The following is a 15,422-nucleotide window of genomic DNA, read 5'->3' on the forward strand; positions in this document are numbered from 1 at the left end:
CTACACAAACAGCAGCCCCTAAGTTCAGTGGATAAGTTATACCTTTAAGTGGGTCCAGATGCTATATATTGAAGTGATTTTTGCACATTTTTGATGTTTGGTCAATTATAAAGAAAGATGACTCTTTAATGAAATTGTGAAAATGGAATGAAAATAAGAAAACCGGTGATGACAATAGTGGTGACAGATGGTGAAATGATAGTTTTCTCGACAACCACAAAATCTACTACAGAGGATCTCCTACAGAAAAACTATTATTGGTTAATTTTGTTCTGCTTGCTTATTGTAATATTGTTTAAAGAATGACAACTGGCAGCTGGGCGAATTTTTAACACTTGTTTTGTTTGCCCTGCTAATGTTCATTAGCATTTTACTCAGTAAATTGATTTAAATTTAAGGCTGCATATTCAGCAGTTCTACTGAAATGGACAAGCCTGCTGAATACCAGGCATAAAGATTAGCCAATAAATCTTCCACTTATCTATATGCAGCAGCTGGGCAGCTGAATACTATCCCTCAGTCTGATGTAACCTCCCTGTTTTTAAGTCAGCATTTACCTTAGGCCCTAACACAAGATGGACTAGGACAGCAGCCTTTGGGGAGAATAGCAGTGCAACAGGGGGCAGCATCTCTTTTTACTTCATGCAACCTCCTTCCAGTGGTTTCACTCACTTTCACAATTAGCAGTTCATCTTCCATTAATGAGCTGGATTTCATTTTTCTTGTGTTTGTATTTTCATTGCATACCTGTTTGTTCAAATTATATTTTCCCCACCTATCTCCACAGATTACTTCCCTTTTTGGGTTTATAATAACCTTTATGGTATAATAACGGAGGTCTGAATTTCAGTGGGTATTCTGTGGTAGAAACCAGTCTTCTGATTTATAGACTCAGAGCTAGATGCACTAAACACGGTCGGTATGACTGTGTGAATTGCTGAGTCAAATTTTTGGCCGAGTCTGAAACAGTGATTGATGCTCAAACAAGTTTGCATGCAAATGATTTGTGCGGAGGTGCGCCATAATCTCTATTCGATCCCATCCGAATGATCACTATGACAGCAACTCTCACACATGTGCAGAATAGTCCAGTTGATATAACAACAATGCACGCATGCACCAGATTTGCTACATCAGTCCTAGGCGTTAATTATTGTAGCGCATCATATGTGTACATCATTGGTGCGTGTCAAATGCATTCATGTTGCAAAGCACTTTATAACATGGCCATTAGAGATTTTCCTTCTTTTGGAGCTGTTGGAAGGAGCTTTAGGAAAGGCCTGTTCGCTTTTCCTTTCCTAAAGCTCCTTCCAACAGCTCCAAAAGAAGGAAAATCTCTAATGGCCATGTTATAAAGAACTTTGCAACATGAATGCACTTGACACGCGCCAATGATGTACACATATTATGCGCTATAATAATTCATGCCTAGGACTGATTAGCAAATCTGATGCATGCGTACATTGTTGCTATATCAACTGGACAGTTTTACATTGTTCTTTGTCTTTTCCGGTTGTTTTGTGGGGAGGGGGGGTTGTTTAGTGAGTATGATAGTGTGGGTTGATGTAGGGTGGGGGTCTGTTGCTTTTTCATTTGAAATATTTTACCTTGCGGACCCACGTGCCCACAACGTACATATAACACACATATATGTCCCTATTGTAAAAACTTATTTATGGTATAAATGTTATAAATATATTAATTTTAGGGTTGAACTATCGGTAAGACATGTAAGCAACTGGTCTTGACTAGTCGCTTTTTTCAAATCGCTAAAAGTGTTTGTTTGTTTTTTTGTGTTAGAGCATCAATTTCTTGGCTAGTTTACATGGCATTTCAATATTAATGACCTTATTTGCAAAGCCAGATCGGAGAAAACCATGAGGTGAGCCATTTTCTGCATCGTAGGCAAATGTGATCGTAGTTAAATCAGTCAAAACCAGTTTGGTGACAATCATTAGATGATTGCTAATTTTAGTGCATCCAGGCCCTAGAACTCTACCCATTGTACTGCATTCTAATGTCTGTCTATAGAGAAAGGAGCAAGCAGATTCTGCACCGGTGTGGAGCGTTTAAGCACAGGCCTACACTCATAAGATTACTATATTTGTGAAGTCAAGAAAGAGGACACATGACCTCATGCTCACCCCATGCCTGGCCCTATCCCATCCCTGCTTCCCACCAGTCTTGCTCCTGCTCCCATCCTCTGTACCCTTTTAGTGCTTTTCTCTCTTTCCCTCCAACAACCTTCCCCCATGGGTGCTTCTCTCTCCTTTCCTGTAACCTCCTCCCAAAGGGCTTTTCTCTCTCCAACTCCTCTCCCACAGGTACTTCTCTTTTTCTCTCTCTCCCTCCCTGCAAACCCCCTCCCACAGGTGCTCCTATCTCTCCCTTCCTCCCTCCAACCCCCTCCTGAAAGTGCTTCTCTCTCTCCCTTCCTCCAACTGTCCTGCGAGTGCTGCTCTCTCTCTCTCTCCCCTCCCTCCAAGCCACCTCCTATGGGTGCCTCTCTCTCCCTCCAAACCCCCTCCTGTGGGTGCTTCTCTCACTCTCTCTCTTTTTCCTCCCTCCAATCCCCCTCCTTCAGTAGAATCTGGTGTTGCGGGCTTTCTCTCTCCAGTCCCAGATCACCCTGGAATCAAGTGGCTCTCCCCTATCCCCTACATCTGTTGAAATTAAATCTTCAGGCCAGCCAGCAGCATCAATGAGGTGAGCCTGCTGCTGTTGGCCTATCCCAGAAACCTTCTGCAGCAACGTCCTGTTCTCACATAGGTGAGACAGCTGCAGAATGAAGGATTCCAGGGCAGCCAATGGCAGCAGGCTCACCTTATTGACGCTGCCAGCCAGTTTGAAGATTTAATTTCAATGGAGGAGGTAGGTGGAGGATAGGGGAGAGCCATACCCTGGACAAAATCCTCAAATTTTAGAAAGCTTTCTGGATACCTGGACAGTTCTCTAAAAAGAGGCCATATCTGGGTAAATCCAGATGTCTGGTAACCCTATAAACTCAAGCACTGCTATGTTCCCCCCTTGCACCAGAAGTAGAGTAAATGCAGCAGCACTTGAGTGCAGACTTGTGGTTAAAGGCACTGTGCTAGCAATGAATCCTCTTACTGCTTCATCTCCGGAACTGGGAGGGCAGTAGTGGTCATAGTATAGGACCAACAGAAGGAAGGGAAAAAGGGATGGTGGGATCATGAGGAGGTAAGAAAAGATAGATAGTGGACTATTGGGGGGGTATGTGCTGCTCGAAGTGCAATAAAATGAGCCAAAAACCCAGGGGTCAACCCAATATATAAAGACCTGATTAGATTTATAAGGATATGGAAGAGGTAAGATGTATGGCGTTACCAACCCAACTCTCATCATATGATCCAAAAGTTTGGTCATGTCCTTTAAGTCTTACTTTACAGCAGTACACATTGTCCTTATGTGTAAGTCTCAGAGGAACCACAGCCTTTCTAGTGAAATTATAACAAAGGAGAATTATCATCTCAATTCAAGCCTTCTTGGTGCTAGCTTAATGGAAGTAGTGATTGCTGCTGTAAGGGAGGACTGAATTTGTTTCCTGAAGCCATTCTTTTCTGTAGAAGCAGCATGCACAGTTTCTGCTGTCATGTGGTAGTGGCATCTGGTGAGCACAGTCAAGTGTGCAATCCAGAGGAAGCAGCAGTATGTGCCATGGCCAAGGATTGCAGCTGTGATGGCTGGCCTTAACAGGAGACAGTTAAAATTTGGCAACCCCCCTCCCCCCTTAGAAATGTGCAAGCAGAAATCAAGTTCCAATTGAGCTGGAATCCATAAGGAACAGAAGGAAACTGCCTAAACCCCCACCTTATTAAACTGCCTCTAAAACAACAAGCATAACCCTTACTGGATAGATTCAGGGTGGATAGATTCTGTAATTTCTGTAGTGTGGGGCCCTTACATTGTAATTCCCCCCACTCCTAAGTTTTACCCTTACATGGATACATGCAAAAATGTTCTTCATATAGTGCTGGGAACATCCATTTTGTGTCTGAAGTAGCTAGAAAGTAGCTGGTGACAGCCTGATGCTTCCACAGATAGGCATTAGAGGTCTGGCTTCTAATCAGAAGGCTATGGTTTCTACCCCAAAAGTAAGGTCTGTGATACTGTATTAATTAGGAAAACGGCCTTGCAATTCCCATCGGTTTCTAGAATTCTCCCGGACGCAGTGAGGTGGGGGGAGGGGGGAGAGAGGAGGAGAAGAGGAGTGGGGAGTAGGAAGCATAGGGAGGGAAGCTTGCTCACAATCCACATGGATGCAGCCGCCTGTTTGTTTTGAGCCAGATATATTTTGACCCCATTCCATTTGCTGAAGTGTTGAAGATTAGCATGTCATCATGTCATGTCCTTCCACCTCTGACTCAAACTGCTCCCAAGAACAGCAATATGTCATGGTGCAATAGAAAAGGGAAGGGTAGTGACGTATCAAAGACTGCAAGCAGTGCGGCCTCAGAGGGAGCAAAAATGGCTCCAGTCCACTGCCTCTTCTTATTAATGGGGCAGGGAGAGCAGCAGGCAAGTCACACAGGGTGTAACTATGGCTTGGTATAGTCCTGGGGAAGGGATGTTGGATTTAGCTCACACCTTTACAGTAGTAGCTCAAGATGAGTTACATTTAGGTACAGTAGATATTTTCCTGACCCCAGAGGGCTTACAATCTATGTTTTTACCTGAGGCAATGGAGAGTAATGTGACTTGCCGAAGGTCACAAGAAGCAGTGGTGGGATTTGAATCCTGGCTTCCCTGGTTCTTGGCCCACTGCTCTAATCAACATCATGATAAAGTATAATAACCAATCATTGTCTTGACATCCACAGCTGTCTGATCCAGAAGTCCAGACTATGCATCCACTGTATAATATCCAATCTATATATTTAAATCAATCTGAAAGTGCCGTTATCCTCATATGATCTCACAGCCTGCTCCTTTGCTCATTGCTTAGACTCAGTATCCTTCTTCAAGAACTGTTTTGGGCTAGAAGGGTGTGATCACTCAAGGTAAGACACTAGTTAATCTTATAAACATAGAGCAAAGGCCATTCATTTACATGTCTCACAATATATGTCAAAACCAAAGCCTATAGGGAGGAAAAAAGGCTGCTTTTAAATTCACTTTTTAAATGCTGTAAAACTAAAAAAAAAAAAAAAAGCACAAAGAAGTCCCCAGATCTGTCTTCTCTTCAGCACTCTGTGTTTTCTCTCACTTCTTGGAAGTTGATATAGTTAGCAGTTGAAACATCTAGACAAGATGGACTTGTACAATGGCTATTAATCCCTTTTTTCCTTTGTGAAAACAATATCCTGTGATCCACACTCTTCCCATCTGTTGAGTTTTGGTAAATATTTGGCTGAGCATAGCAAGTTTGAGGTAAGAACTGGGGTGAGTAAGGAAGGTGACAATTCAGGGACATGTCCCTCCATAATCTTTGTCCAAGTACTGTGGCATCAACCATTTAAGGACAAAGGACTGGAAAGGGAAACAAGACTATCCTCTGTGCCACATTGCATGCAAATACTGGGAATCTTAGATAAACTTGCTCAGTCATGGTTAAGACAGAAACAAAAGACGCTGGAGTTCCCTTTCCGCTTCCAGGCAACACAAGACCTGTGCATCCATGTGACACTCATAAACACATTTTATTTCTTCCTATGTCTCAGTTCTAGAATAAACCACTTCTAGTGTGAGATCTAGCCCTTGGATGGCAGTGGTGACATCTTCATCTTCCAGGATGTCTGTCTCTTGGCTACAACCTTGTCTTTTCCCAGTCTCACAAAGGTGAGGAACAGAAATCATGGCCTGTTCGTGGATGTGCCGTCTTTCTTCATCTCTCTGCCTCCATTGCGGCATTGAGCCTGTTCTCTTCAGAAGTGGATTCTTGGGAGACAGTGGCTGGCCATCCCATGGGCTGGGAAACTGCTGGAACAGAAGTCCGCAGGCTCTGCTGCTGGCTAGGGGAGGACACAGCAGGCCACGCTTGGCTGAAGCTCCCTTGGTGAGCAGGAAGTGGGGGTGGAGGAGAGGTTGCCATGGAGGAAATTGGGCTGCTGCTGTTGAAACTCTCAGAGGCCTTGAGTCTGGAGAACATGGCAAGTGCATCAGGGAAGTTGGGAGGTGTGGCAGGTGTGTTGGCTGGTGTGCACATCTGGGGAGAGAAAGAAAGAACATGTGAATTAAAGAACTGGGTACAAAGCCAGTGAAGATAGGACAGCACTTGGAATGGCTAGGAGTGTGAAGTATGTGGGTGACCTCTTGGTGCTGTGTTATAGAATTACCCTCACACGATTCAAACTCACAAAGAGCCGCACAGTGCTTATATGAAAGAGAAAAGCTATTTCAGAGCATGGAGAAGGTTGAGAAAGAATGCATACCATAAGAAGAGAGTCAGCTGCCACTGACATCCTGTTTTACAGTGACTAGTATAGCTCTGGCATGTTGGAAGTAACTAGATTGTGATTTTTCATCATATGCTAAGATATTTGTACTGAAATTCATTCAGCTCAGATTAAGTGTAGGATGGAACCCGGAAGGATTGAAACACCTAGACAAAATCTAACATATTGTTTAGAGGCCATTTTAGTAGGCAAATACTACAGGGCAGCAAAATGAGGTGGGGAAATTTTTTGAAACAAGTTGTTTCTTAGAGGGATGGAATTATGTTAATCAGATTGTTAAAAATTTGGGAGGGGAGAAATGCAGTCCTTTTTGTTCTATACTTCCTATGACTGAGTGGTTTACCATGCTTTCTTTAAGGTACATCCTTTGACTTCATTGAGGTTATGTGTCTTGCCACCAAAAGGAAGCAAAGGCAGTGGAGATAGCAGCCACTTCAGTGGAGACAAAGGATTCATTTTAAACAAAGTATGGCTACCACTCTTTCATAGGAAGTTTAGTGAAAAAAAGACAAACATATTTTCCTCCCTCCCAGACTTTTAAGAACGTGACCAATATAATTCCCTCCCTCAAAGAGACTGAAATTGTTCCAACAAATTTACTTTTCTCACTTTCTCGCCAACATTTGAATTTGTGTTCAACTAATTTTCCTGCCCAAAATTTCCCACCTTCTAGAGTTTAAACTGTATCAATGAATCTCCCCTTCTTATAGAATCAAAACTGCTCTAGGAAAATCACCTGCCTCAAATCCCAGTCAATCAGGTTTGAGGACCCACTAAATAACGAAAACCTTGCAAACTTTATACCTCCTTGAAAAAAAACATAGGACAATGGCTGAAATATTGGCTCCACTTAACTAGAGGTGATAGAACCCAGACAGCCGCAATGATCATGATGTGTGACTGTCCTTAGGATACAGGTTGTTATTGAACCTGGGGGAATATAACAATCATCTCTGGATTAACCATTAAGTAAAATAAGCACATGCTTAGGGCACTAAGGGAAAGGGGGCACCATAGATTTTATTTTTTTGCACTAGCTATCTTGCCTTAATCTTATTTATTTATATGGATTTATATCCCATCCTCCCAGAAGAGCTCAGAATGGATTACAAGTTTACATCACTAATAATAATACCCTAAGCGCGCATGTGCACTCCTACCTGCGTGTTCTGTGATCCGTAGCTCCGTGGCCCCGCATGCGTAGTAGAAGGACTCAGCGGTGGTTTCTTCTGCGCATGCAAGGCAATTTAAGCAGGGATGCACGGACGTGACTCCCCACTCCCGACCTCACTCCGTCTAACTAGACAACGGCCCCACACTTGCGGCTCCCAGGTAATGTTCTGCGGCCCGTAGTCTGGCTGGCTCCCTTACACTCCCTGGCTGAAGTTATTTTTAAGTTCAAAGCTGCCGCCGCGGCTCCTCTCACAAGCCGCAGCTGTGTCAGAGAAGGCTTCCGACGCAGGCTGAGATCGTGAGAGGAGCCGTGGCGGCAGTTTTAAACTTAAAAATAACTCCGGCAAGGAAATAAGGCAGCTGGCCATAAACAACCAGCTGCTGGGAAGGGATGGAGGGGGAGGGGAATGCTGCTGCTGCTGCACAGGGATGTGGAGGGGGAGGGAAATACCGCTGCTGCTGCTGCTGCACAGGGAAGTGGGGTGGGGGGAGGGAAATGCTGCTGCACAGGGAAGTGGGGTGGGGGGAGGAAAATGCTGCTGCACAGGGAAGTGGGGTGGGGGAGGGAAATGCTGCTGCACAGGGAAATGGAGGGGGAGGGAATGCTGCTGCGGATGCTGCACTAGGAAGTGGGGGGGGAGGGAAATGCTGCTGATACATAGGGGGCAGGGAGAGAGACAGATAGACAGAGAGACAGTGGGATAGACAGCGGGAGGGAGACAGAAAGAAAGGAAGAAAGACACAGGGGCAGAAAGACAGAAAGACAGACAGACAGACAAAGGGGGCCAGGGAGAGAGACAGACAGAAAGAAAGACAGACAGCAGGAGGAAGAAAGAAAGAAAGACCAACAGACATATATTCTAGCACCCGTTAATGTAACGAGCTTAAATACTAGTACATAATAAAACATAACCAAGTATACATTATGAGGCTAACAGGGTTTACATAATAAAGTAGAACAGGGTATAATAATGTAAAGCATGATAATACATTTTAGGTCATGACATGAATGCTATCTATTGTTTCCTAATAAGAACACAAGGTGTGCCATACTAGGTCAGATCACAGCTCCATCAATCCCACAGGTCCATCAATCCCGCAGGTCCATCAATTCCATCAATCACAGCATCCTGTCTCAACAATGGCCAGTCCAGATTCCTCTCCTTGGAAACCAATTTGCGGAGTTCCACAGGGATCACCTCTATCCCCTATTCTCTTCAACATCTATATGTCTTCCCTAAAACTCTTCCATCTATCTCCCCTTGAAACACTCTACACATATGCTGATGACATCCTTGTGCTCCTCGAGACAGACTCGAACCTTACCAACCTCTCTGAGAACATAACAGCATGCATAACGAAACTCCAATCCTGGTCCCTCACAGTACAAATGAAACTGAATGAATCCAAAATGAAACTACTCTGGCTCAGCCCAAAATTAGAACACCTACCCACCCTCATTTCACTGCAGGCAGATTGATAGGCTTAAGAGCGATAAATCCCCAGGACCAGATGGCATCCATCCGAGGGCCATCAAGGAACTAAAAGGGACCATAGCTGAACTACTTCAACTAATAGCCAATCTGTCAATCAAAACATGAAAGATTCCATAGGACTGGAAGGTGGCGAATGTTACGCCGATCTTCAAAAAAGGTTCTAGGGGAGATCCAGGAAACTACAGACCGGTGAGTCTGACCTCGGTACCAGGAAAGATGGTAAAGGCACTGATAAAGGACTGCATCATTGATCACCTTGACGGACACGGTCTGATGAGGACCAGCCAGCACGGTTTCAGCAAAGGCAGATCTTGTTTGACAAACTTGCTGCACTTCTTTGAGGGAGTAAAAGGCAGATAGGTAAGGGCGACCCAGTCAACATTGTATATCTGGACTTTCAGAAGGCGTTTAACAAGGTTCCGCATGAACGACTATTTCGGAAAATTGCAAGCCATGGAATTGAGGGAGAAATGCTCACGTGGATTACAAACTGTCTGGAGCATAGGAAACAGAGAGTGGGGGTAAATGGGCAATACTCAGACCAGAAGAGCATCACCAGTGGGGTGCCGCAGGGCTCGGTGCTTGGACCCGTACTCTTCAACATCTTTATAAACGATCTGGACATAGGTACGACGAGCGAGGTGCGGACAACATGAAGTTATTCAGAGTAGTGAAGACGCAGGGGATTGCGAAGATCTACAACGTGACATAACCAGGCTCGAGGAATGGGCACTGAAATGCAGATGAGATTCAACGTGGATAAATGTAAAGTAATGAATGTCGGTAAGAAAAATCTCAGGCAAGAGTACAGGATGTCTGGGGCGGTACTTGGAGAGACCTCCCAGGAAAGGGACTTGGGAGTTCTGATCGACAAGTCGATGAAGCCATCCACACAATGTGGGGCGACGGCGAAAAGGGCGAACAGAATGCTAGGAATGATAAAGAAGGGGATCACAAACAGATTGGAAAAGGTTATCATGCCGCTGTACCGGGCCATGGTGCGCCCTCACCTGGAGTACTGCGTACAGCACTGGTTGCCGTACATGAAGAAGGACACGGTACTACTCGAAAGGGTCCAGAGAAGAGTGACTAAGATGGTTAAGGGGTTGGAAGAGCTGCCATACAGTGACAGATTATAGAAACTGGGCCTCTTCTCCCTCGAACAGAGGAGATTGAGAGGGGACATGATCGAAACATTCAAGATACTGAAGGGGATAGATTTAGTAGATAAGGACAGGTTGTTCACCCTCTCCAAGGTAGGGAGAACTAGAAGGCACTCTTTAAAGCTGAAAGGGGATAGATGCCGTACAAATATAAGGAAGTTCTTCTTCACCCAGAGAGTGGTGGAAAACTGGAACGCTCTCCCAGAGGCTATCATAGGGGAAAACACCCTCCAGGGATTCAAGACAAAGTTAGACAAGTTCCTACTGAACAAGGACGTACGCTGGTAAGGCTAGTCTCAGTTAGGGCATTGGTCTTTGACCAAAAGGGCCGCCGCGTGAGCGTCCTGCTGGGCGCGATGGACCACTGGTCTGACCCAGCAGCGGCATCTCTTATGTTCTTATGCCTTCTGGCTCCACACTGCAGCTTGAGTTCTCAAGCAAAGTTCTAGGCATCATTATCGATTCTTCTCTTTCTTTCACTTACCATCTTAACTCCTTGGCGAAGTCATACTTTTTCAGCCTCCACATGCTGAGGAAAGTGAGATCCTGCTTCCACCAACAACATTTTGCCATCCTTGTACAATCTATCATCCTCTCTAGACTAGACTACTGTAACTCCATCTATTTAAGTCTAACCAAAAAAAGTGTTCAAATACTTCAGCGGATTCAGAACACTGCAGCCAGGCTGATCTTCGCAAAAAGCAAATACGATCATGTTTCCCCACTCCTGTCCAAACTTCACTGGCTTCCAATAATTTCCAGCGTTCACTTTAAATGCGCCTGCCTAACTTTTAAGATCCTACACGGCATCCTCCCTCCTCTATTTCCACTATCTTGGAACTCCTTGAGTCCTGATTCCACCAGATTCCACCAGATCCAAACTTAAACTATCCTTCCCTACGCTAAAATGTATCCACTATGTGGGAAAATTAGGGAAATCTCTCTTCTTCAAAATCACCGAGCTCTGGAATAACCTTACTGCCCCACTACACAATCTGGGCTCCTTCTAACCATTCCGAAAGCACCTGAAAACTAGGCTATTCACAAAAATGTAATGCTCTCTTCCCCCTATACTCATCCTCCAACCCCATTATGCTGTTCCTTCCTTACATTAAGCTCTTGTAAACCGCGCCGAGCTCTGTAATTATGGAGAGGATGCAGTATATAAACATAAGGTTTAGTTTAGTTTACTAGGAAATACCTGGCAGATTCCAAAGTGTAGATCCACCCTTGTTGCTTACTCCCATTGGATAAGTGGTAGCTGTCCCAAAGTCTTATTGGCTAATAATTGTTTATGAACTTTCCCTCCAGTAACCTGTTGTTGTTGTTAGGTGCCATTGACTCATGCTCAAGAACTAGCGACTTGATGAATTGCGGATCTAAAAAGAAATCAGTTTTGTGCTAGTACGGAAAGGTCCTCCAGCGTCATTCCCAAGGTTGTTTTCAACATGTCCAGCCATCTGATTGCAGGTCGCCCTCTTCGCCTGGTTCCTTCAATCTTCCCAAACATGAAGTCCTTCTCCAGTGATCTCTCTCTTCTGATGGTGTGACCAAAATAAGACAGTCATAACTTCATCATTTGGGCTTCGAGTGACATAGCCGGTTTGATCCAGAATCGATTTGTTAGTTCTTCTGGCAGTCCACGGCACGCCTAGAATCCTTCTCCAGCACCAAAGCTCAAATGAGTCAATCTTCTTTCTGTCTTATTTCTGTAGTGTCTAGCTTTCACATCTGTTACTGATCACTGAGAAAATGAGTGTGTGGACAAGTCTGATCTTCGTTTGGAGTGTTACCTCCTTGCCTTTGAATACAGTAACCTGTACAAACCCTTTCTAACATCTGTGTCAGATGCCTTGACAACATCTTCCCACAACAAATGCCACAGTTTGTGTGTTGTGTGAGAAAAGTATTTTCTCCAATTTCTTAATAAATGTGTCAAGTTTCATGAAATGCTCCCTAGACTTTGTGTTCTTTATTCACACGTTCCACCTCTCCTCATGAATTTATAGATCTCTTTCACTGCCATCTGCCACACCCAATATTCAATATGAATTTCAGCATTTTCTAATCATTATAAATGATGTTTTGATTCATACACTAATGATATTTCTTAGCACTTATTGAACTAACAAATGAAAGGAAGCTGTATCAAAATATTTCTTAATGGTTCGGAGTTTCCAAAGAACTGAGAAACATTTCCTGAGTAACAAATCTGTGTGTTGTTCTAAGGTAAGGTGTCGATCTAAAGTCACTCCCAATATTTTTATGAACTGTTCTATAGGATAGTCAAAACCATTCAGATGTATTATTGGTTCTTTAATCTTGTCACTAGGATTTGCAAGAAAAAATTTAGTTTTTCAGGGTTCAGTTTCAATTTGAAATCAATCAAACCGCTTTGAAGTATGGTTGTATAACTACAAAAAAAGCAGTATACAAGTCCCAATCCCTTCCCATATAGCTGTAAATAAGTAAAACCTAGCATAAAGATCAAACTAGTTTTATTCAGGCAGTTTTGTTTCTGAGAACCTGGGAACACCTAAGTTTACTCTGTAATCACTGTCTTGCTTTACCAAACCTTATAACAGCTGCATTGCGCTAAAACTGTCCTTAAAGTCGGTGTAATTTAATTCAGTTTGGAGGGTGTGGCTAGGATTTTGTGGTGGTAGAGGCAGATTCAATTGTTTTGGTGCATCAAGCTAGTGAGCAACTCAGGGGCACAGGCAGAAACTTGTGCTGGGCTTTGAGCACCAGCTAGCTTCACTTTAGTGTACCATGTTATGGGAACACAGTGCAAAAAGTGAGTTTCACACATGAGCTAACCATGTGCAAAAATTTGCACAACAACAAGTACAGAGCACATTTAAATTCATGCTAATGAAGCTATTAGTTGTTCAGCACAGATCCAGAGAAGTGTGAAGAAGACCAAAATACTCAGCTCAGTGCTGAGGCTTTAACGCAAGATTTGGGGACATAACTAGATATAGCACAAAACAAAAGAAAGGAAAATAAGTTTTATTGGATGTGTTTTTGAAAGTAGAACCTTCTTCAGGTTAGGGATGGCGAAAACAGAAAGTAGTTGCGCTCCGATTTTAACAAACATGCGGTGTCGGTGGCCAGCGCCAGCCAACGATAAGCTGAGTGACGGTAGTGAAAAGATGATCTCTCATCTCTCTGCAGGTGATTTTAAGGTGCTGGGAATGGGAAAAGGAGGGTCTGGGGTACAACAGAGGGGCAAGTTGGAGAAGGGAGCTGGGGGCTTGGAGATGGGACTGACGCAGCTCTGAAGACCAAGAAGGGGGCAGGTAGGAGAAGAGACATGGGGCTGATGTGAGACTGGGAATGACAAAAAGGGATCTATGCTGGGAGATGGTAGGGGTAATAGAAGGGGTCTGATGCTGGACACAGGCGGCAGAAGGGGGCTAATGCTAGCATTGGAAGAAGGGTCGGATGCTAGGGTAGGAGAAGGAGTCTGAGATAACACAGGGCTGGGGACAGGGGTTAGAGAAGGAATGTAATACTGGGCCTGACAGAAGGGGAATTGTTGAAGTTTTAATTTATATTTACGCAATATTTAACAATCATATATCAGAAAACAGGCACAAATAATATACAGTATATAACTCTGAGTCCCCCCCAAAAGACAGAAGGGGAGAAAAAAAGAAAAGCTCATAGAGGGATTTTAATAACCAAAAGAAATTAGCATATTATTAAATAACAGCTGTAGAGCGATTTTCATTTTCTTTATACTTCTAAGATCCAGTAAACTTCTTTGACCTGGCTCTAAGTTTCAGTTAGGACAGGAAACTTATGCTGGGTTTCACTAAACGGTGCTAGAGGTTTTTAGTGCGAGCTGGCAAGGTAAATGCTAATCTAATCTAATCTAATCTAATCTAATCCTTAGGTTTGTATACCGCATCATCTCCACGTTCGTAGAGCTCGACGCGGTTTACAGTAGGAGAAATAGGAAGGAACTACAACAGAGGGTTAGAGGTAGAAGTGTGAAGAAAATTTAGAGGACTTGGGATGCCAAGATATAAGAGTTCCGACACTCATAGGAATTCTTTGAGCTTCGAAGCATTTACCTCGCCAGCCCGCAATAAAATACTCTAGCACTGTTTAATATAAGCTGCCCTTAGTATCCAATAAATGCTGCAACTGCTTAGGATCATAGAAAATATATCTTGTAAATCCAAATCGAAGCAATCATTTAAGTGGAAAACGCAAGAGAAAAGTATCATCATTTTGTACTACCCGTGTTTGCAGGGTTAGGAACCACTTATGCTGATTCCGTGTTGCCCTACTCACATCAGGAAAACACCAAATTTGGGGGTCAAAAAACAGTTCGGCTCTGTGTTGAAAGTTAAGTGTCAGTACATGATTTCAATCCACTCAAAGGGAAAAGTTACTAGTAGAGTTGCTCTAGTATCTACATTCAAGTTTTATTCAAGTTTATTAGGATTTTATATACCGCCTATCAAGGTTATCTAAGCGGTTTTTACAATCAGGTACTCAAGCATTTTCCCTCTCTGTCCCGGTGGGCTCACAATCTATCTAACGTACCTGTCTTTCAAGGTAAGAGGCTACGGAAAACTAAATTTATTCAGAATAATATAACAACTAATCTTAAATGTATATAGAGGGTCCTCAGACTTAACAACTCTGCCCAGGAACCCCTGTTTAGGCAAGTTGCTGGTTCTCATTTACCCAAATTCAGACACATTTAAACTATCTAGGGCTACCGATAGTAGCCCTAGATAGCCCCTTGTTCCTTAGTATTCCGTTTCCTTGCTGGTATATAATAGCTATGCTTTACTAATAGGTAGTATAGCTTCTGTTGGAATTTTAAGAATGACAGTCATATATTTTTTGATCAAGTTCATGCATGACATTGCCAGCAATTTAGAAAAATTTAAAAAAATCTGAGATTAAATTTTCAATGTGTATTTTCCAGCTGTTCATATTTACAGTGTAACATAACATAATCCTGTATAATCTTACCCTGCACTTCCTGCGTTATCAAATTCGTCTCAAAGCTTTCCAATTTTTGCTTTCCATTTTTTGTGTCTATTTCCAGTGTTGATACTTTAGCATTTAAAGATGTTAAGTTCAACTCTACTTGTTTCAAATTTTTACTTACTTTCAAGTCCAAACAAGCAATAGCTTGCCAAATCGAT

General features: G+C 43.2%; 1 protein-coding gene across 1 annotated transcript in view; it reads right to left on the reverse strand.

The window, feature by feature from the left end:
• Positions 1 to 2,476: 2,476 nt before the first annotated feature.
• UBALD1 (UBA like domain containing 1) overlaps positions 2,477 to 15,422 on the reverse strand; it is a 44,041-nt gene continuing 31,095 nt past the window's right edge. Inside the window, exon 3 of the mRNA XM_033914651.1 lies at positions 2,477 to 6,166. Coding sequence (XP_033770542.1) covers positions 5,846 to 6,166 — 321 coding nt within the window. The 3' untranslated portion in view covers positions 2,477 to 5,845. The remainder of the gene's footprint in view (positions 6,167 to 15,422) is intronic.

This window comes from Geotrypetes seraphini, chromosome 11 (genome assembly GCF_902459505.1).
Source record: "Geotrypetes seraphini chromosome 11, aGeoSer1.1, whole genome shotgun sequence".
Classification (NCBI taxonomy): Eukaryota; Metazoa; Chordata; class Amphibia; order Gymnophiona; family Dermophiidae; genus Geotrypetes; species Geotrypetes seraphini.